The sequence below is a fragment of the Ambystoma mexicanum genome, chromosome 9, assembly GCF_040938575.1.
Source record: "Ambystoma mexicanum isolate Mex_15411 chromosome 9, UKY_AmexF1_1, whole genome shotgun sequence".
Taxonomy (NCBI): domain Eukaryota; kingdom Metazoa; phylum Chordata; class Amphibia; order Caudata; family Ambystomatidae; genus Ambystoma; species Ambystoma mexicanum.
The window spans coordinates 376438225-376462077 of record NC_090931.1 but is presented as its reverse complement, the minus strand read 5'-3'; the positions used below and the strand labels follow the sequence as shown (position 1 = coordinate 376462077).

General features: G+C 48.2%; 1 protein-coding gene across 1 annotated transcript in view; it reads right to left on the bottom strand.

The window, feature by feature from the left end:
* The window catches only part of HSF5 (heat shock transcription factor 5), an 886218-nt gene that overhangs the window by 251995 nt on the left and 610370 nt on the right, over positions 1-23853 (bottom strand). The window contains exon 5 of the mRNA XM_069614838.1: positions 7959-8136. Coding sequence (XP_069470939.1) covers positions 7959-8136 — 178 coding nt within the window. The remainder of the gene's footprint in view (positions 1-7958; positions 8137-23853) is intronic.

The following is a 23853-nucleotide window of genomic DNA, read 5'->3' as shown; positions in this document are numbered from 1 at the left end:
AAGCCCTGCTGCAGGTCAGAATCTTCAGAATCCGACGACAGAGAAGATCTTCCAGGAAACGTCTTCCCTTGAGCTGGTGGGACCAAACACCTCGCCCAAACTGCAAGCCAGGACCCCTCCTCTGGTCGAATTCGCTGTACAGAGCTACAGTGGGCCGGATAGCCAGGAAGATCGGACCCTGCTTGAGTTTTAAGGAGCGCACCTTTTATTCGTTGTTTCACTCTGCTTCTGGTTTCTTCCCTGGGCAGGACCCTCCAGTCTTCCTACTTCTTGTCAGTCTGACAGTCGCTTCAGGAACCGTGAGCCTTCAGGAACTACCAGGAATGTCCGCCTCAGCTACAGCTTCTTCTCCGTTTTAAGGTACTGTGCAAATCCAGTTGTTTGTTTCGTTCAACCGCGATGAAAGTATTTAAAATCTTTCTCCAATCCGAGGGCTTGTCCTTCTCTTCGAACTAACTTTTCTGCCAACCAACCTCGTCCGGAACCCGTGCCACAAACTTTACCGCAAACTACCCTGAACCGTGTGATCTTGGGCAAAAGACTTTTGTCCTAGTGACTTTGGCCCTAAGCATTTTTTTACCTGATTCCATCACTGTAGTCTCTCCTGTTCGCTTGCCCTGAGTACTTACCTGTTGGTGTGGTTCAATTTCTATTAACTTTGTCTTTTCCTACCTTTTAAAGTTGCTGGAGTGCCATTTTGCTCCCACTTCATTTTGTGAGCTTAACTTGTCTGGAACTTATTGGGAGTGGTGTGGTGTATTAAGAGTGTGATTTTTAAACTGCTAATAATAGTGAAATATTATACAACTGAAAAGTAAAATAAATGTATATTCTTTTACTTGGAAACCTTGAGTCAGTGTTTGTTTGAATCATAGTAAGTGCTGTCATTGTAACTATTTGAAACTGCTCACTTACTCTTGAGATAAATCTGGCTGCTCAGCCATCACTACCACTTTAACTGTGTAGTACAGGCTTGTACCAAAGTGAATTTGTACTGTCACTTGTAGTCTTAATTGTATGTGGTGTTCTCAAAGGGTACTGCATATAATTCTGCCTAACACAGTGGAAATTCCCAGTCCACTACAAACACGTCTCCTAGAGCTCCTCTTGGAGGAAATTCCCTAGAGCAATATCTTTCACACTTCTGGTTGACGGCAGTCGCAATCAGATCTACCTGAGGGGTTCCCCAAAGGGTGAAGATCTCTTAAAGAACTTCCTGAGCTAGTTCCCACTCGTGGGAGAATGCTCTGCTTGCTCAGAGCATCCACCGCCATGTTCTCCTCTCCAGCTAGAGAGATTCCTTCTTGAATTGCCCAGTATCAGAGCTGCATTGCCTCTCTGCACAGTGGTAGTGAGCCTACACCTCCTCTTTTGTTGAGGTAATGCATGGACACTGTGTTGTCCATCATTATCAGGACATTATTTCCCCGTACAGAGGGCAGAACAGCCTTCAGGGCAAGTCTGATTGCTCTCAGCTCCAAAAGATTGATGTATAGTTTGGACTCCGATGGCGACCAACGACAGCTGATTGTCAGATCGTTAGAATGAGGCGTCCGTCACTACTGTAATCTCCGGCCATGGTTGGCAAAAAGTGTCTCCCTTCAGAATATTTTCCTCGCAAGCCCACCACAAACAATCCTGTGAGTCTCTAGTTGGAATCTGAAGTCAGTCCGACATCTTTCCTGAGAATTGGGACCATTGTGTTTTTAGAGCCCATTGGAGGGATCCCATTCTCAGGCATGCCTCTGGCACCAGAAAAATGGGCACTCTGAAATTTGGTAACCATCTGAAGAATGTCTTGAGCCCTCACCTCGGGTGGCAAGCTCTTTCCCAAGGATGTATTTAGCACAGCTCCGCTGTACAGGAGCCTTTGGTGACATATGGGACTTCTTGTAATTGAAGGAGAAGCCCAGTCTGTGAACAGAGTGACAGGTAACTTTGAGATGATCTAGGGCTTGTTCGGGAGAACGGGCCCTGATCAGCCAATCGTCCGGGTAGGGGTAGACGTGAATCCCCCCCCTCCTGAGATTCGCTGCCACCACTACCATCAGCTTGGTGAAAACCCTCGGGAGGAGGTCAGCCCCAACAGTTGAACTCGAAATTGATAATGAGAACCACCAACTGTGAACCTTAGATATTTTCTGTGCTTGAGATGGATTGGCACATGAAAACAAGCATCCTGATGGTCCAATAACACCAACTAATCCTGGAGTTGGAGGCCCTGAAAGATCTGAGAAAGTGTGACCATCCTGAACTTGTCCTTCTTGAGGAACTTGTTCAAGTATCTCAATTCCAAGATGGGTCTCAGACCTCTGTCTTTTTTGGGGATAAAAAAATATTGGGAGCATTATCCCTTGTTCCTCTCCGCTACAGGTACTGGTTCTATAGCACCTTTCTCTAGCAGGGTTAAAATCCACAAGGAGCGAATCCGGAATCCTCGAAAAGTGGTTCCCCGGTGGATTGTTCTGAGGTCTTCTTATAAAAATATCCAGCGATATCTAGAAACTAACAATCTCTTAGGACTTAGACAATCTGGCTTCAGACCACTCAACGGTACTGAAAATGCTCTGATAGACTTGAAAATTAAAATAGATCAATTGAAAGACAACAGACAATGTGCCCTACTTCTCCTATTAGACCTCTCAGCCGCATTTGTTCTGGTGGACAAGATCCTTTGCATGCACCTTTCATCTGCAGCTAACTTCTCTCAAGAAGCCTCAGACTGGATTAAATCCTTTCTCAGCAACAGATCAATGAGAGTTTTTCCTCCATCTGCTGCTGCTGACCCATCACCCATTACATGCGGAGTGCCGCAAAGCTCTTGCGTATCTCAGACATTGTACAATATATTCACAAAGCCTCTTTTTGACAAACTGGATCATCTGGGTGTCATCTACACAAATTACACAGATGACACCCAGACACTTATACCTTTCTTGAGCAACTATGACATAGACCTTGCCCTACTAAACAAAATCTATCTTATCATCCAGACATGGATGGCAGTCCACAGCCTCTGCCTGAATGATGATAAGACCGAGATTCTGATCCTAGGTGCTCTCACTAACCTAAATAAACTTGATGCCCAATACTCTTCGTTCAACATAGACGGCATCATCATCAAAGTTGCTAATGAGACTAAAACATTAGGTTTCTTCCTTGATTCCTCTATAAAATTGCGCAAACAAGTTAATGCGACGGCATCTGCAACCTCGTACACCTGCAAGTTAATACATGCCTGCTAACCGTACCTATCAGCAAATAGCTGCATCACACTAGCGAGAGCTTTAACCTTGTCCAAACTCGATTACTGCAATGCCCTCTATGCAGGAGCCAACAAACAAATCTTAAAAAACAAACTCCAAATACTACAAAACAATGCTCTCAGAAAAGCCTTGAATATCCAAGGAGAGAACATATCTCAGAAACCAGAATGAAACATAAATGGCTTTCCATCAAGGACAGAATTCAATTTAAAATAGTTTCTATTACTTAGTAATGCCTGAACAATGCGGCTCCACAATACCTACGTGAGAAAATCACCAAATAAATCTCATGACGTCCCACTAGGTCTTCCAATTCCTTGTGTATCACAGGTCCACGGTTCAACTTGAAAAGAGTTGGAGGCAACAACTTCCCTGTTCAGGCTGCCCAAGCCTGGAATGCCCTCCCCATTCATTTGCGCATGGATCAGACATTACAAAGCTTCAGGACCAACACTAAAAATTGGCTAACCTTGAACGACACTGCACCCTGAGTGGTTAAATCACACAGAGGAACTAATCGCCTATCCGTTGTAATGCACTTGTCTCCATGCGTCAGTATATATCTCTGTACTTGCCTTCCTTCTTGTAAATTAGCTGTTAATGCCTGATTGTTCGATTTCACATTTATTGTTACTGTACTATCTACATTTGCCATGATTATATGTATGTAACCATTTGCATCAAAGCTGTCTTGTAATGCGTCTAGATACCCTAGGGTGAGGTGCGTTTTATAAATTAATAAACAAACAAACAAACAAACAAACAAAAGGAAGGCAGTAACCGTGGGCTACGGTTTCCAAAGCCCAAGCATCTGAAGTAATGGGCCTCATTAGGACCCAGGCGGTAAGGGGTTTACGGCGGCGTAAACAGCGCCGACCCTTACCGCCTGATTCCGAGGTCCCTTAGCGCCATGGCGGATTTAACACCTGCTTTTAGCAGGTGTTAAAATCCATGGCGCTAAGGGACCATGTCGTTAATTACGCCACCGTAATTTACGGTGGCGTAATTAACGCCTTCCCCACTACCATTATGCCCTATGGGGCACAAATGGGAATGGGGAAGGGTAAATGGGGATTGGGGACTTACCGCCCCGCCAACCTCGGAATGGGGAGGTAAGTCCGCCAACCACCATGGCGTAAACATAGTTTATGCCATGGTGGTAAAGGTACGACCCAGGCGGTAACTTACCGCCTGGGTCGTAATGAGGCCCAATGTCTCGCCATTCTTGCAGATGCTGCGACAGTCTGCCCCCCCACTGGTGAACTGTGACTCAAGACCTCAGAGTGGTTTTGTGGCGGCAGCTGCCGAGGCAGATGGTAAGGAGGCTGCTGCTTGAGCTGGCTTCGCACCTCTACCTCGTCCACCACGAGTATTAGCGAAAAGATCTACCCCTCCAAGGTTGTGCACTAGGACGAATAACGGCGCCTAAAGACTTGGCTGCCGCCTTTGAGGTCTGCAACTTCTCAAGGCTCTCTTTAGCCTTGTTGCCAAAAAGATGAGACCCCTCAAAAGGCATGTTGAGAAGTCTAGATTGCACATCAGGTGCAAATCCCGACCTCCTCAACCCCGCAAATCTGCGCATAACGGTGCTCGTAGCCATGGATCTGCTGATGCTATCTACAGAATCCAATCCTGACTGAAGGTACACGCACATGGCTTCTTTGCCGTCCTTAACAATAGCTAAGAAGCCATCCCTTTCATCCCCTTCGGGAATGTGCTCTACCGCCATGGAGATACAGTCCCACAGAGTATACAATAACCTTGCAAGGGCACAAGTGGAGTTGGCAGACTTCAGTGCCATGCTCCCTGCAGAAAATACCTTCCTCGCCCATCCATCTACACGCTTGTCATCCCTATCAGGAGGGATGGTAGTGTGCGCTGCCTGTTTAGAAGTAGCTGTAGCTGCCTGCACCACCAGACTCTCCGGAGTGGGGTGTTTCGACAGGTAGTTGAGGTCACTACTGGAGGGGCGGTATTTATTTGTCAAATTCTTGTCATTAGATTCCAGAGTCTCCCAATTCCTAGCCACCCTTTTTTGCAATGCCTTATAAAAAGGCAAAATGGGATCAGTTTGTGGACCCTTGTCCAGAATTTCTTTGAGGTCGTCTTGGTCATAGGGCAAAGAGGGCCTGCTCCAACCTAAATATTCAACCACTTTTGACATGAGCTGTCAATAAGAAGAGTCTGCATGTTACCCTGGTTCTGGCTTTCCGAATTCAAGTTCTTGGGTGGCACCAACCCCTCTTGCTGTTTGTAAGTTCTCATATAGGCCTTGCATTCTACTTTCCTCAGAGATAAAGCTCTCTGGTACATTGGCTGTATCATAAAGCAAGCTAATGGGGATTCATTATTGTCAGAATGCTCTTGCTCTTCAAAAATAGAAGTAAGAGACTTAATGAACTCTTTCTTCGGAAAAGGAGCATACATCTTGTCAGGTTTTGTACCAATAGGCTTCGACGTCGTCAAAGTCGTCCATATTTTCTTTATCGGCGCCATTTTAGGACGGGCACTTGGCACCGACGGCTTAGCTGGCAAGTGTGGTGCAGCTGGCGTTGAAGTCTTCGCCGTCAAAGTCAATGGCTTCATGGGAGTCAAGGGCCTGGCGGGCGCCGAAGGCAACGCTGGCGTCAAAGCGGTCGATGGTGTCGACAACCTCGACTTCTCCCTATGTCTCGTGTGATCCTTAGATTTTTCAGGTCGAGGCTTCGAGGGCACCCGATGCTAATCAGACCTGTAACCCGGGCTTGATGATGTGCAGGTTTTTGGATGAGACCTTTCCTGTCCGGCTTCTTTCGAAGGCTCGGTAGGAGAATGACTTTGTTTTTCGAATATTTTTTACATTTCTGAAGGATTCCGATTCAGCCTGTGTTGATCTTTTTGAAGGACAAGCAACACTTTCGGGGGAGGCGTCAGTCGAATAAGTTAACGAAGGCGACCGTCGGTGCCTTCTCTTGGATTTCTTCGAAGACGAAGAAGAGTGGTGGGAACCACTCCTCGACCTAGATCGCTTGGCCTTCTTCCTCTGAGGAGGGTCGCCTCTTGACTCGTCGATCGAAGGCCTAGCAGGTCAGGTACGTGATTTTATAGGGATTTTTCCTACCTTAGTTTTCCTCTTCCGTTCCCTCAAATCTTTTCCCTTCATGGATTGACACTTGGAATAATTGGAGGTATTGTGGCCCTCACCGAAGTACCACAGGCAGATAGGATTTGGGCCAGTAAGGGACATCTTTGACCCGCAGTCGCGACATTTCTTGAAACCAGACTTTGGCAATGGTGGTGTTGAAGAAGAAGACACAATTATGAAAGTTTTTGTAACGTAATGTCACTTGATGAGGGGCGCCGAATTTGACTCGAAGCAAACACTGTTAGCAGAAAAAAGGAACTCAGGCCAACGGCCACTGCGCTTGCTATATATGTATGCTGAGTGTATGTAAAGAATTGGGTTGGCCAGTGACTTTGTATGGCTGGCTAGCAGCTTGAAACTTTAATTTTTGCCCTCTGATATATATTTTGTTCATGAAGTAAACAGGGTCCAAAATTTCTTTTGTGAGTTAATTATGACTTGGACTAGTAAAAGCCGTCAGTTCAGTACTGAAGCACTGCATTCCTGGAAAGAGCTAGGCTTGATAAGCACAGACTGAGCCAACGGTTATACCCTTGTCTTTTTGGGTGATTTTATATAAACCAGTCAACCTTTGGGAAGAAGAAACATGCACAGAGTAAATCTTGGTTTTAGAGCATATGCAGCACTGCACAAACCTAAACCAGTAGAAAATATGGTTCCTGTACTGAAGAAAGCCATACAACCAAAAAGATGACGATGTGACGTTATTTTAGAAGAGTAGAAGAGTTAGCAAAAAAACAACAGCCAGGTCACGCCACTCATGACTAAATCCTTTTACAGCTGTCTTTTTAATCTATTGATAAAGAGCAGTTTTCCAAACTGACATGCTGCAGAAGCAAGCTTCCCAAAATGATGCAAAGGAGTTCATAAAATGATATTGGATTGCAGCAAAAAATAATAATCTAAAGCAATAAACTCACAGCAGACGTATTGGGCCTCATTACGACCCAGGCGTTAAGGGTTAACGCCGTCGTTGACCCTTAACGCCTATTCTGATTTTAACGGCCTCTCTTAGCAGCCGTTAAAATCCATGGCGCTAACCTGCCATGATGCTAATTACGCCACCGTAATTTACGGTGGCGTAATTAGCGCCTTCCCCACTCCCATTATGCCCTATGGGGCAAAAATGGGAATGGGGAAGGGAAAATGGGAAATGGGGATTTACCGCCCCACTCACCATTGGAATGGGGCGGTAAATCCGCCATCCACCATGGTGTAAACATAGTTTACACCATGGTGGTAAAGTTGGCGCAATTAGCGCCTGGGTCGTAATGACCCCCATTGAAGTGTAAAAGAGCAGATTGGATAGTGGAAAGCAGCACCTGTGCGTTTGTGTGTTTGCAGCCATGCATACTCATATTCCTTTCTTCCTTAAAGTGCAATGCACCTGCTACACTATATTTAGTCCATATGCTGTAATGAAGAGATTAGGCCAGAAGAGTACTCTTTTATTAAGTACTTTCTATGTTTAATTTCCAATAATAAAATAAAGTAATAGTTATCCCCTAAACGTTCTTAAACACAAATGAAGGCGGAAGTTCACATTTGCTCGAGTAGATGCATCTTACCCGGCGACTTGCCCTGTTGTGTTGTGCCTCTTCGTTCTCTGCATCGAGCTGGAGGGGAGGCTGTTGCTTCTTTTCCTTGTTTGCCGCCTGTGGTCACCTCATATATGAGGAATTCAATCTGCTCTGCTGGGAAGGCCGTGTCAGGTGTGTCAGACAAATGTTTTGCGCTGCCATCTGCCTAGAAAATGCCATGTTACATTATAAACACTAATTATTGAGCATTAAGGGCACACGGCATTGCACTAAGATGGAGCTGGAGCGCAGAATATAAAGAGATACACTTAAATTGAACATTTTTAACTGGTTTTTATTAGCTTTTTAAACTTGAAACATGTCGCAACAATCTGCATACATCACATAAATGAACGCAATTGCAGACCTATTGGAATATGGTTATAAAGCACCATATTCCATAAAAGGTCTCTTAAGTGCAACTATAGCTCTCCAGCATTGGTTTCTTTCATAGAGTCACATCCTTTGAATATTGCCTGTCGTTAGGGTGGTAATCCTCGATATATGTTTAATGTAGCAGTGAAAAGAAACTGCACCAAAATGTGAAGCCTATCTGTAAAGACTGGTAGGGGGTGTCTGTACTTCCGCTCTCTATATGGTAGAGGAGAGGCACAGCGGACCCCAGCCATGATTCTCTATAGGGTAGCAATTGACGAGCAATCAAGGCCTAGCTTCTCAGGAGGTGATGGGGGCTGGTTCTTAAGTACAGTGTAATCCCCGAACCCCCACAAAGGAATGTCCACACACTGTATTACTGAAAACACAGTCTTTATATAATTAATATTCAAAGGTATGTACACGATCACAATAACGCACTTTGTACTTGGAAGTCAATAATGATAAATATATACACGTCTAGAGTGGTACCACTAATGTTATCAAATCTCATTAAAGTGCATCAACTGTACGGTTAAAATGGCACACAGATCAATAACGAGTAAACCAGCAATGGAGATAGGCAGGAACGTAAGATGGTTGAAACAATAGGCAGAATGCTGACCCCTACCACTAGGCACAGTTCTGTGTGGAGATCCCCCCACCTGGGCAAACTGTAAATAAAGATATATAACACAAGCCCAGTCCAAATGTTCAATAGTCTTATTTCTTCCTGTTAAGGTTTTACCCCCCCCCCCCAATGTACCTGGTGGAGTAGAGTTCTCCGACGATGCACCGACAGATCCTTCTTGAGTGCCTCCCTTTCAGGCGGGAGCCACGGATCGTCGAACGTCCGACGGTGAACAGGGTGAACTATGGCAGGGAAGTGGCAGCTTCGTTCCTAGCGGTGCTCGTCGACGACAGAGCGTTGGCGTTCTGCAAGGAAGAGGCGTGCAGGGCACCTTGGTGACGATAGTTCTGGACCACAAAGAGATGATGAAGAACTGTGGCCCAGCAAGGGTGTCGAGTCGTCGGCGTCTCTGCGGTCTGTAGGTGGCGGGAAACCCACCGGTAGATGCTCCTCGGCGCGTCGACGGTCGGGCTTTCTCCAGCAGGAGACAAGCGGATGGAGATGCAGACGAGAGCGTTTGATGATCAATGGAAGTTCTTAGGCAAACGGGAGCACGGCGGCTCCGGTCGTCGACGGCGGTCGTCGACAGTGGCTGACAACAGTCTGAGTGTTTCTCCTTGGAGTTCCGCAGCAGTCCCCGTATCGGGTCGGCAGCCTGTCGCAGGTCTGTCTACCAGGGAGCGTTGGCAAAGATCAGCTGTGCACAATGGTCCCTCGTAGCTCGGGAAGAGGGCGCCTTACCAGTTCCTCTCTGGGTCAGTCCTTGGAGGCGCAGCAGCTTTCAGATTGTGAAGGAGAGCAAAAGCAATTCTTCTCATCCAGCAGGGCTTCAAGGTCAAGCGTCAGTTAATCTAGTTACTCGTCGTAGTGGACTTCAGCTTCTGAACACGATTCCTGGCAGTGAGAGGTCCCCAGATATACTGTTGATCTCCATTTCATTCCGCTGGGTCACACTCAAGCATCCAATCACGACTACGGGCATTCATGCTGGCAGGCAGCCAATCAGGCACAATAGGTATTCAGGCCATTCACTTCTCTCCAGACACTCACAACAAGTTATGTGTATTGGGACAAGTACCGAGCCATTCAACACTCCAAGCTGCATTCATACCGGTTTCGGGCAGGGTTGTCTCAGTCATTGTGTCAACCACCAGATACTAGACACCCACAACACAGAATGCATATTCGTCACATACTCTATTCACCCAGGTCCCACCCACAGGAGGTACCCACAACATACATCACCGAGAAGGCTCCAGCTAGTCTGGCCGGGCCTTCACAACAACACCATATATGGCCCTTCCATCCAACAGCCAGTCAGGGGGAAGGGACAGAGTCAGGGCTTCCCAGGACTTTGGGAAAACAAGGTAATGGGTAATAGAAAGCAAGAGGCCACCGGGGCCATCTTGTTTTCCATCAGGGATCAACTGATCCCAATGGCAGGGCCAGGGTATCCCAAAATGGAGGATACTCTGCGCACCTGTCAAATTCAGCATGGAGCTGCCACCAGCCCATACCCTGCTCTGTGGGCCACCCACAGGTGCCCAAAAACATACACTAGGGGCACAGGGTTGTACCCCCACCCATGGGTGCCATAAGGGTATCCCACGGGTCCGGTAACCAAACCAAAAGAAAGAGAGCTGCACCGACAGGAGTCCCACATGAACTCCTGCACGGAAAACACGACAGAACACACGATAAAAAGCAGTAAAGGACAAGGATACGGAGGCCCTGTCCCTCCGATGCATTTCCAGCATCACACTATCCACCTACATTTTGGGGCATTTGCTCTACAACCAGTGGGGTTGTTAGGCCTTAAACCGCTCTGCCCCATCAAGAAGTGGCTAACTATAGATTAAGAGGATGAAAAGAATCAATCCCTTGAAGAGACTCTGATACTTTGGAGGACTTGGGCAGTTCTGATGTGAATTTATGAAAGATACCAATGCTGCAGAAGAACAAGTTACTTCTTACCTTGTAACGTTCTTTCAATGGGATGTTCCTCCGACGTATTCCTTATCGCCCCTCCCATCCTTCGAAGGGATTGTGTCCTCCGACGTATTCCTTATCTTTGATAGACTCCCATAGCAGTGGTGTGTAATTGGAGGTGGGAGTAAAACGCCATGTTTCTTTTCAGGAATGAACCGAATGTAATATGGCTTTGCCAAACCTAGTCTCTTGACTAGCGGAGGAATCCAGGTTGTAGATTCTTGTGAAAGTATGTGAGGACGACCATGTGGCAGCCGCACATATGTCTCGAACCGGAACCCCTCTTTATGGGACTAAATTTAAGTCCCATAAAGGAACCTGGAAAGGTCTTGGAGGGTAGACATTAGTTAATCCCTTTAGAAATTGTATTACTAAGGGTAATTTGAAATACGAAGGCTCCTCTGCAGTGCGCTTGAAGATCGATAGCGCTGCGAGATAGCCCTTGATAGTGCCAACTTGAAGGCCTGAATTTGCCAAGTAGAGTAGAAAGGATAACACCGTTGGTGTACCACATGAAAAGGGGTCGATATTCTCTTTTCTACACCAGCTGCAAAATTTGTTCGAATGGCGGCGGTATAAAGACTTTGTTGCTGGCCATCTGGCCGAAAGCAACACTTCCATGACGTCATCAGTGAGGTCCCAATCCTTGTATCTCAACCTTTCAGAAGCCAGGCATGAAGGTTGAGGGTTCTGATGTCTGGATGGAGAACCTGACCTCCCTTCTGTGAGAGAAGATTCTCCTCGAGTGGAAGACGAATTGGAGGGCAGATGGACATGTCCAGAAGGTCTGGGTACCACGTTCTCCTGGCCCAGTCTGGGGCAATTAGGATCATGGTTCTCCAGAATCTTCTCAACCTCCTGATCATTTGAGGAATGACAGGGACTGGTGGAAACACGTACAGGAGTGGAAACTCCCAGTCCACTACAAACGCGTCCCCTAGAGCTCCTCTCGGGGGAAATTCCCTTGAACAAAACAGATCACACTTTCTGTTGGTACTGGTGGCAAACAGATCCACTTGAGGGGTTCCCCAAAGGGCGAATAACTTCTGAAAGACTTCCTGAGCTAGTTCCCACTCGTGGGATACTGTGCTCTGCCTGCTCAGAGCGTCCGCCGTCAAGTTCTTCTCTCCGGCTAGGTGAACTGCCGATAGAGAGATTCCTTCTTGAATTCCCAAAACCAGAGCTGCATTGCCTCTCTGCACAGTGGCAGTGATCCTACGGCTCCTCTTTTGTTGAGGTAGTGCATGGCCACTGTGTTGTCCGTCATTATCAGGACATTTTTCCCCTGTACAGATGGCAGAAAAGCTTTCAGCGCTAGTCTGATTGCTCTCATCTCTAACAGGTTCATATGTAGTCTGGACTCCGATGGAGACCAACGACCGCTGATGGTCAAGTCGTTGGTATGGGCTCCCCACCCCATGAGTGAGGCATCTGTGACTACTGTTATCTCCGGCCATGGATGCCAAAACAGTTCCCCCTTCAAGATGTTTTTCTGGCAGGCCCACCACTGAAGGTCTCGAACCACCTTGTCCGGAATCTGAAGGAGGTCTGTCATTCTCCCTGAGAATTGCGACCACTGAGTTCTCAGTGCCCACTGAAGAGATCTCATTCTCAGGCGAGCCTCTGGCACAAGGAAGATGCAGGATGCCATGAGGCCTAGCAACCTCAAAAAGTCGAAGGCTGGGAGACGTTGGGCATTTTGAAACTTGGTGACCATCTGCAGAATATCTTGAGCCCTCACCTCTGGTGGCGAGGCTTTTCCCAGGGAAGTGTCCAGGACCGCTCCAATGAACTGGAGTCTCTGTGATGGTATCATCTATGACTTCTTCAAATTGAGGGAGAAGCCCAGTTTGTGAAGGAAGTGGCAGACATAATCTAGCTGGATCTGAGCTTGTTCCAAAGATACAGCTCTGATCAGCCAATCGTCCAGGTAGGGGTAGACGTGGATCCCTTCCCTCCTTAGACTTGCAGCCTCTACCGACATTAGCTTGGTGAAGACCCTCGGGGTGGAGGTCAGCCCCAATGGCAGAACTCGAAATTAATAATGAGAGCTGCCAATTGCGAACCTCAGGTTTTTCCTGTGTTTGAGATGGATTGGCACATGGAAATAAGCATCCTGGAGGTCCAGAGATACCAGCCAGTCCTGGAGCTGGAGGGCCTGAAGGATCTGAGAGAGAGTTACCATCTTGAACTTGTCCTTCCTGAGGAACTTGTTCAATTCTCGTAAGTCCAAGATAGGTCTCAGTCCTCCGTCTTTCTTCGGTATGAGAAAGTAGGGGGAGTACCAGCCCTTGTTCCTCTCTGCTACAGGTACCGGTTCTATGGCACCTTTCTCTAGCAGGTCTACAATTTCCTGCAAGAGGAGCAGATCTGGAACTTTCAGAGAGCTGTTCCCAGGTGGATGACTCTGAGGGAGGCGTAGAAAAGGCAGGCAGTAACCTTGGGCAACTGTCTCCAATGCCCAAGCATCTGACGTAATAGCCTGCCATTCCGTCAGATGTTGAGTTAATCTGCCCCCTACTGGTGTTTTGTGAAGAGAGTCCTCAGAGCGGTTTGGAGGCGGCTGATGCAGATGCCGAGGGTAAAGAGGCACCTCCTGCTGCTGCGGCTTTTGTGTTTTTACCCCGTCCACCACGGGTGAATTTTTTCTGACCCCTTTGACCCGGCTGTCATCTGCCTTTTCCGAATGCGGAATAGAAGCGAAAGGACTTACCTCTCCAAGAGGTTCCTGAGGGGCGATATGGTGTCTGACGGATTGCAGCTCCTAGGGATTTTGCTGCTGCCTTTGATGTTTGTAGTTTTTCTAAACTGTCATACGCCTTCTTACCAAACAAAGAAGAGCCGTCAAAGGGCATATTCAAGAGTCTGCTTTGCACATCTAGAGCAAAACCAGACTTTCGCAACCAAACAAATCTCCGGGTCGTTGTACTTGCCACCATGGCCCTGCTGATGCTGTCAGCAGAATCAATGCCAGTTTTAAGGGATTAGCACATAGCGTCTTTACCATCCTTGATGATGTTTCCCTTTCTTCTCCATCCGGGAGGCAGTCAGCCGCTGATGAAGCACACTCCCAAAATGTGTGGCTGAACCTTGCGAGCGTACAAGTAGCATTGATGGATTTCAACGCCATGCTACATGCAGAAAATACTTTTTTGTCCATAGAGTCATATCTCTTATCATCCCTGTCCTGTGGAACAGTAGGGTAAGCCGATTTACTACCTGCTGAAGTAGCTGCCTGAACAACCAGACTCTCCGGTGTTGGGTGTTTGGATAAATATTCAAGGTCAGCAGAAGACACCCTATATTTAGCTGATAATTTCTTGTTAACCGCCGGGATTACCTCAGGTGTTTCCCAGTTTGCCAATATTCTCCTTTGTAATGCCGCATGAAATGGCACCACAGGATCCTCCTGTGGATCTTTGACCAAGATATCTGTGAGGTTGTTTTGCTGAAAAGCAGGTGAGAGTGTGGACCACCCCATAAACTCTATTATCCTTGCCATCAAGGTTCTATAAGGGGTTTGAGCATGTTCCCATGGGTCTGGTGTGGCAAATTCCACTTCTGGGGAAGTGTCCAACCCACTTGCTTCCTGTAGGGATTCATGGAGGTCTTTCAAACTACATTCCCCAGAGGTAAATTCCTCAGGTGCAGGAGTTGAAGATCCTTGCAACTCAAAAGGTCTTTCCTGATCCGAATCCTCCCCTTCTTCATAAATAGAAGATAAGACTCTGGAGTGATCAGGTCTTGAAAATGGTATAAATCCCATTTCCAGAGCAGAAGGAGCCAAATTTGTCATGGTTGGCTGAGAAAACGTTGACGTCGTCGACACGGACGTTAAAGGCTTCGAAGCCATCAAAGCCATCGAAAAAGGCGTTGAGAAAGGTGGTAGAGGCCTCGATGAACTCGAGAGTGTCGGATTCTACTCGAGGTTATCAACGACATTCTCGTGCTCGAGGCTCTGGGTATGGCCACTGGCTGTGAGGTGGCCATGGGTTTATCCTTTCTCGGCGTCGACGTCGGCTTCGAAGACGGTGTCGACTCGACTGACCTGTGCGTCGAAGAACCCTTCGATAACCACGTTGACGACGCCGATCTATGTGTCGAAGGGATCTTCGTCGACGGCGTCGAAGACGCAACTTTGCCTTTACTCGAGGGTTTGTGACGCTCTCGAGTGGCTTCTTTCGCCGGGTCCTGCGACTCACGGCTTTTTGATTTTTTGGGTCTTTCACCCAGGGTATCACCCTCAGCAGTCTTCGAGGGGGTCGAGGCCACTTTCTCGAAGACGCTTAGCATCTTTTTCCTGAATTCCTCCCACTCAGCCTGAGAGCTATGTTTTGTGGGGCAGGAGACCCTTTTTGGGGAAACGGAAGAAGACGAAGATGAGGAAGGGGATCTTCGACGTCTCTTTTTTGAATGCTTAGATCTCGAAGAGTGATGGCGAGGAGACGAATGTCTCGACTCCGCCGAGGAAACTTTCAAAGAAGTTTTAACTGCCTTACCTCTCTCAAGCTTCCCGTTCCGTTCCTTCAAGGTTTTCGCCGTCATGGACATGCAGTCCTCGCACTCCGAACAATGGTGCTTGATTTCCAGGCACCATAAACAGATCCTGTGAGGATCCGTCAACGACATTTTCTTCCCACAGTCTCGACATTTTTTGAAGCCGGACCGTGGAGTCGTCGGTTTGTGTGAGGAAGCCATTGAGTACGAGTCGGTATTCACGAAGAATAATGATATATTTGACTGAAGAACTGAGCAACGATATTCCGAGGCCCCACGAAGGGCAGAAAAACGGAACTGAGCAACGGACGCTGCGCGAGTCTATTTATACGCGTGATGACGTTGGCACTGAAAAAAAAATTCCGAGGCCAGCAAGCTGGGAGATGATCTATCAAAGATAAGGAATACGTTGGAGGACACAATCCCTTTGAAATAAGGTTACCCATGTGAAGGTATATTTCATCATCACCGGTATCTTTTATGAAGTTACATAATTATTGAATATCCACCAATATTGAAATGTGAATCCACTAGTCTCTGTTATGAGGTCAGAAGGGATTGTTTTATCCCAACAGTACAGAGCCCTGCTGACCTTCTCACTCCAATCCTTTCACCCCACACCTCACATTCAAAGCATGTAAGAGCAACAACAATGGCAACCTCCAGGGAGGATGGGCTTGTTGCATAGATGCATGTTAATCTATAAAAGACACCAATGCTGGAGCACGATACCTAAAGACAACTGTGCTTTCAACAGCACTGGATCTTTATAGATTCACATGCTATTGAATGTACACAGGCTAGCAAGCAGTAAATACCAGGGAGGTGGGACCAGAGGTTGGCATGACTAGGTGATGTTCTTCAGACATGCCTGAAGTTGGCCCACGGTATAAGATGTGACATCGTTTTTAAGACAGTATTCCTTGCAGGAGATTTTCAGGAATCTGACTTCAACTGTCGCTCAGCAGGGTGTTAGCTAGAAAAGATGCTGTAGCTGCCTTGAGAAATGTCTAGTCATGCTACCTGTTATCTCTTTACCAATGAGTAGGAAAAATCTAAATAATAATGTAGATGAGAACGTAATTGTAAGTTAATGTAAGGACAGTATGGAAAATGATTACTCATTCGAGAGGTCAGGCCTCCAACTAGATAGGGAATGGAAACCATTTTGACTGCTGTATGCTTAAATGCGACGAAACAAATAGTTATGAAGACTATCAGGTATTCACTTGCACACTTAAATATGCTGCACCAGCACAATGATGCGTCCACACTACCATTGCTAAAGGAGCAAGAGTAAATTTTATTGATCGGATTTCTCCATTAACATACATCACTAAACACATCATAACAGAATCAAAAATGTAAACAACATTTTAAATCAGTTAAAAATGCAATGTTAAAAAGAGAATTCTCCCCACTTCAGTTTCAATCGAAAACTTTCTCGAACGTCTTATCAGGGCCTTGCTCACATAGGTACCCAAAGAAAAAATGAAGTCAAGGCCCGGACAGTTCCAAATAAAATACAGTGTCACTTTATAGTCCCATATCTGATTTTGCCAAAAGAAGGGCCTTAACAAATCTATTTGCAAATGTAGGCACTACCTACATATTAGCAAAAAATCCCTAAAACCCTCCCTTAGCCCACTCATACTATTTTGCGATGGGTCTCCCAGTCCCCGATTGGTGCAGGCTTTTAGTGGTAACATGTTTAAACGCACTAATAAAATAGAGCGCTTAAAGTTGGGCAAGGGGATACTACACACACTGCCCCCCTGCTCAGCATTAAATCTCATTTGTCGAAAAAGATCCAGAGAGCCTAAGGCCCGAACAGCGTTCCATTCTTGAATCAGGTACCTATTAAGTATCCCCTCTTTAACCCTTGATTTTAACTCTGAGAGGCTCAGGTTTCTTGCTGAGGTCAGGGACTCAATCTCTGCTGTCAAAAGTGTGTTAAAACCCTCCCCAAACCACTTAAACGTCAAACAGAAACCCAAGCCTGCTACCTCCGATAACAGGTACTGAACATTATTACTTTTTGGTGGTATCTGCAGAACCTTACAAAAGAAGGCGCATTGTCTTGGTTTAGGTTGTGTGGCTAGCCTTGTTATCCCCAGCTCCAAATTCAAAGCGCTATCTGGGGTTCCCATTGGGAGACCTGTCAGCCTTTTCATAATTTTATTTTGGGCAACCTCCAACTTTTCACAGTTAGAACTCCCCCAAATTTCACTGCCATACAGTAGCATATTCCCCACCTTACACTTGTAGACCTCCATCGCCTTAGCCAGCATGCGCCCACCAAATGTATGGTAGTATCTAATTTACCCATTTAACCTGACCTCTAGGCATACCGAGTCCAAATGCTTTCCCCACTTGCCATTACTATTAAAGGTCAGCCCCAGATAACAAAATGAATCCACAAACTCGATTTTCTCACCATTAAGACACCATGGCCCTCATTCCGAGTTTGGAGGTAAGGGAAAAACGATTGCGGTAAAGGATTACCAGCATTGGTTACCGCTACAGGCTTATCTGACCAACCAGACCGCTAATAACGGCACCGTAAAGTACGATGCCGTTAATAGCGGTCTTGGCACGTGCACGCGCCACACCATGCCGGCATTAACGGCATGCAGTAAACCGGAGTAGATCACAAGTGATGCGGACATGCAAATAACGGCCTCATGAAGGCAGAAAAAGTGCCTACCGACATGCCGTAAATACCGGCATCACCGACCTGCCGTAAAGAACCCTGAACAGTGTTCCCAACTGCCACAGGTGCACACAATCAGCACAGGTGAAGGCAATGGAGTCAGGCCCAGTACAAAAGGAGCACACCAACACACCACACCCCCTCCCACATCAAGATGATTCCAATAGAAGTGGCATTACTGGAGCTGGAGGACTTGCTTGCATTGCCACAATGTCAACAACAACAACAACAACGGCTGCCACCACAGAGGAGACGCAGGAGGAGAAAGAGGGTGAGCCAGGCCCAGCATGCCCCACCAGTGCAGCCACCGTAACCACGCCAGCAGCCCCCAATCCCTCGCATCAGAACTACTCACTTCAACCTAACCTCTGAGCAGATATATACCCTGTACCATCTGGAACGGGACACCATCACCACCATAGTGGACCTGATACACGCCAACATAGTGAGTCTCATTGAAATACGCACCACCATTCCCCCTCTACTGAAGGTAGTGTCTGTGCTCCACTTCTTTGCCACAGGCACCTACCAGCACACAATGGGGCACATGCATGGCATATCACAACCCTTATATTCCCGGATTCTGAACCAAGTGCTGGATGCCCTCCTCAAGCACACAAGGGACTACATATACCTACTACATATACCTACCACGGACTCCCCAGGAGATATTTGATACAAAAGCTGCCTTCCATGCACTGGCAGGCATGCCAAATTGTCTAGGTTCCCTCGACTGCACCCACGTGGAATTGGTGGTCCCGCATGCCATGGAGGTGGTGTACCGCCACCGCAAGCAATACCACTCCATCAATGTGCAGATGGTATGCGACGCCAGCAAGATCAGCACACATTGTTGTGCCCGATATCCCGGATCAACTCATGACTCTTTGGTCCTGCGGAACTCCACGCTACCACGCTTCATGGAGCGACATGCTGGACGACGTGCCTGGCTTCTTGGTAAGTAGCAGGACTGGCACATGGCATTGAAAAGGGGGGAGAGATGCACACACCACCATGTTGCCAATGTTGATGTGACTGCACGATGTGCAAATCACCGAACATTGTGCCCCAAACCATCACATACCGTACAAGACACACAAATCCCATACGAATGAAGTAAGGTCCACACCTATCACGACATGGCTAACAGGAAACCACCCCACATCCCACGACACGTGCACCACCCATCAGCGACCCTCACCCTCCGTAACGCCATCCTGCGCCATGCAGTGCATATGCACCATGTTGCTGTCTCCAGCATATCACCACACAGGGCAAGCATCCCTGGGAGGGCATCATACTGAACCTACTAGGAAATCCACTGTCCGGCACAGGGCCGGCACAATCACAGGAGTGCTGCATGTCACCATAGGAATGCCAAGGCTAATTGCCCAATATTGCACAGACTACTGCCAAATCCAACAGGACACAACACCTCATTATTTCTGGCACTAACACAGCTGTATGCATACACCATGCATGTGCAACTAGACGTCAGTGCACACCATCATCTTGAAGATGAAACTCACACCATTAGACCATGGCACAGGACACATGGAGGGACAGAAAATGGCGGCAATGCATCCAGCAACATGTGCATGTGGGCAACGATAACCTGCAGGCATGTGTGACTAGTACAGCTGTCCTTCATGATTACCCTGACATGTACCTTAATTTTCCTCTCATACAGGTGATAGTGGCTATCCCTTGAAGCCGTGGCTCCTCACCCCTGTCCGAAACCCACAGAACAGGCACAAGGAGGACTACAATCGTTCCCATACCAGTACCCGTGTGGTCATCAAGCAGACTTTGGCCTGTTCAAGGCACTATTTCGCTGCCTCAGCCGGTCGGGTGGGGCACTCCTCTACAGGCATGAGAAGGTGGCTAAGATCATCATGGCATGTTTAATGCTGCACAATATGTGCATCCGCCGGAACGTGCCCCTGCCCCCTGACATTGAACTGATACCACCTGATGAAGATGAAGGGGTAGATGAAGATGTGGCAGGACATCACAGTGCCGATGCACAGGAGGGACGTGCTGTGTGCCAGTCAGTGATTGCACAATATTTCTGACACACATGTCAGCAGAGGGTGACATGATAGTTAGACAGAGGGCACTGGGTGTGGGGCTACATGTACACTATGCACTGTATGTGAATAAATGACACATGCGCATTGATTAATGTCCACTCAGGTCTTATTTTTCAAACCGGTGTATTGAATGTAACAATATGAACGTAAGTGACAAGAGCCTTCAACACCCTCACCCCCCTCCCCCACACACCCTCGCCCCCCCCACACACCCTCACCCACCTCCCCCTCCCCCCACAACTCCCCCACACACCCTCACCCTCCTCCTACTCCCCCCACAACTCCCCCACACACCCTCACCCCCTTCCACCTCCCCCCACAACTCCCCCACACACCCTCATCCCCCTCCCTCTTCCCCCACAACTCCCCCACACAAGTACCATTGAGTCCACGAAGCCGAAATTAGGCTGCCATAACATTCACTCGGCACTCCCAGAGCCAGGGGGTGGCATGTCCCGTCGGCGCAGTGCACGGACCGACCTGCGGAGCAGGCTGGTTTGGATGGAAATGCAGGAGGATAGTGTGGCCTCCTGCTGAGGTTGTGGGGTGGGATGACCTGCCTCCAAGGCATCAGTGATGCGCCCTAGCACCTGCCGGAGGGCCGAGACCTCCTCGCAGAGGCGGTTGGTTTTGTCCGAAAAGGACCGGCCCAGTGCTGACAACTCTGTACGCCACTCCTCTCCGGCCTGACGGTTGTCCTGTACAAATTCTCGGATGAGTGCAGTGAGCAGGTCAGCCCGCTGTGGCCCTGCGGCTGCACCTATGGGTGTGCTGGGAATCTGGCTGGCATCCCCAGCCTGCTCATCCTCCCCAACACTGAATACTGGACTGAGATGACCCTGGGTTTGGTCATGGCCAAACTGCTCTGGGGTGTTGGTGTTCACGGTATCGCTCGTAGATACCTGAAGGGATGCTATTTGGGTTGGGGTATGGACCACATCCATTATATAATCCACCATGGTGCCCTAGATGTCCTCCTTGCTGTCATCCACTGTGAGGGGTGCCGTGGCTGCCACCTCCCCAGCCACACTGGACTCCTCCGAATGGGGTGTCTCACAGGTGCCTGCAGGCAGGACAGTGGGTGGGGGTGCTGTGCCCTCCACGGGCCTTGGTGGTACAGGTGTAACGTTTACCTGCGGTGGCTTGGTTGCAGGGACACAGCGCCCCCTGACTTGTCCCCTGGAGGTTGAAGGATGGTTGCTGTCCTCCTGGGACCTCTTACTGGGTGTGGCCTGTGCAGAGGTGGCGTCCTGCTCTTTGCTGTCATGCGCTCTGCCTGTGGGGGTGGAAGAGAGGGACGGCATGAGTGATGTTTGGATAGGCATCATACATACATTGGTACAACTGCTCATCCACACAGTTGTGGGTAATAGGCATTTGTGTTGGGAAGGGCACGTCATTTCATACATGGGTGGTAGATGCAGCCATATGTCGGCATCACTCATGGTGGCCAGGAACAGTGCTGTCTGACATGCTCACTATTTTGGTCATGCACGTGGAATTTCCTACTTTGTGTGGTATGTGTCATGTACGATATTGCCTTACAGCAGGCATCAGCATGTGTCTCAGTTGCTTTGGCCTACTTTACAGGGAGTGTGTGTGTGGCCGACCATGGTGTGACTCTTTGGACATACATTGGCATTGACTTTCATCAGATTTCGCTTAGCAGTGTTTACTTTGGACACTCACCTCCATCAGCAGATGTCATGGCGCCACACTCCATCTCGCCTACGCCTTCTTTGGATTCCGACCCAATCATGCTTGCACATGTGCCCTCCCACGGGGTGAGCTTTATGGGTGAACTAGGTCCTCCTCCGATTTCCATGGCCTGGGTGCGATTGACCGATAATATGTTGCGCACCCTTAGGCGCAGATCGTCCCACCGCTTACGGCAGTCTTTCACTGTGCGGGGTGTGTTGCCCACTGCACTAACCTTCTGGGCAACAAGTAACCAGATCTCTTTTTTTACGCAGCACTGCCTCTCTCCTCATGTTGCTGCTGAAGACTGTGCCTGCATGCTCGTGCAAAGTGTCCACAAGCATCTGGAGCTCGTCCTGATTAAATCTTTCCTTTCTGAGGCGGGCAGATCCCTTCTTCAGAGCTTTCGGCATTCTTCTCTTGTAGGAGGTACTTTTCAGTAGATCAGCAGAGTCCCAGGGGTCCTGTGTGCTAAGGAAAGCAATGGATTGTGTTTTTAAAGAGGGCCGCCATGCTCCTTCCCGTTCCTGTGCAATGATGCTATTTCCGGTTCCGCTTATTAGCGGTGACTGTAAATAGCGGTGTCCACTAATTACGGTCACCGCTATTTACAGTCACCGCTAATGACGCATTGGACTATGTCGGTAGTGTAATCTGCGCTTAGCTTGATGCTGGTAAGGGCTTTTTGGGAGCCTTTTGCGGTATGGCGCTAGGTACCTTACCGGCATGGCGCAAAGCTCGTGCCCGCAATGTCGTAATAGTCCTTTATTAGCGGACTGGTGCCAGCACGGACACGCTATTTGCGCCATGCCGGTAAGGGACGTTACTTACCTCTAAACTCGGAATGAGGCCCCATGAATAAGGAACAAGTTACTTACCTGTAACTGTTGTTGTCCAGCATGGGTCTGGCATGGATTCACATCCTCATGAATATTCCCTGTCGTCAGGCCAGAAATCCTCGGTAAAAGAAAAAACAGTTTCACTTTCACTTACAAACTGTCTTTCTCCTATAAACCAATCACTGAGCTCTGGGTCATACTGCCCCAGCCAATGATTGCCCTCTTCCTAAGCCACCTCAGATTTGGTAGCACGAAAAGTGGCATAATAACCAAGAAGAGCCGCAGAGGGGCAGGAGGGAGGGTTCGCATGTGAATCCATGCCAGACCCATGCTGGAAAACAACAGTTACAGAGTAATTTTTTCCTTCTCCAGTTTGGATGTGGCATGGATTCACATGCTCATAAATAAAAAATACATAGCAGTACAGCAATACACAATCACGGGAGGTGGCAAGACTCAACAGAAGCAATTACTCTTACCTCCGGAACAGGGGCACCTCCAAGCGAACAGGTTGCGTAGCACTGCCTGGCTGACCCTGGACTCCTACCTGGAATCCCTGACGACACAGAAGAATTTTGTGAAAGTGTGGGTGGACCTCCACATAGCAGCCCTACAGATGGCCAGCAGAGGCACACCAGATAGGAATGTCGTAGTCGCAGCAATCGCTTTGGTGGAATGGGATCTCGGCCGGCCGGGTAGCAGTCGGGTTGCCAACCGGTGACAGTGCCTGATACAGCTGGAGGGCCGCCTGGAAATGGAAGCCTTAGACAAAACGTTCCCATGGTTCACAGGACCAAAGTTCACAACATTTGAGACGTCTTCCGGAAACTCTTTGTGTGTGCCACATAGAACTTCAGAGCACGCGCCACATCCAGCAAGGGCAAAGGACGAAGGAGACGGAAAAAACACAGGCAACACCAAAGGTTCGTTGAGGTGGAATTCCGACAGAACCTTTGGCATGAAGGAGGGGTGTGTCCGCAGCACCACCTCGTGTCGTGAAAAGTCAGGTAAGGCTGCTTGCAAGACAGGGCCTGGATCTCACCTACCC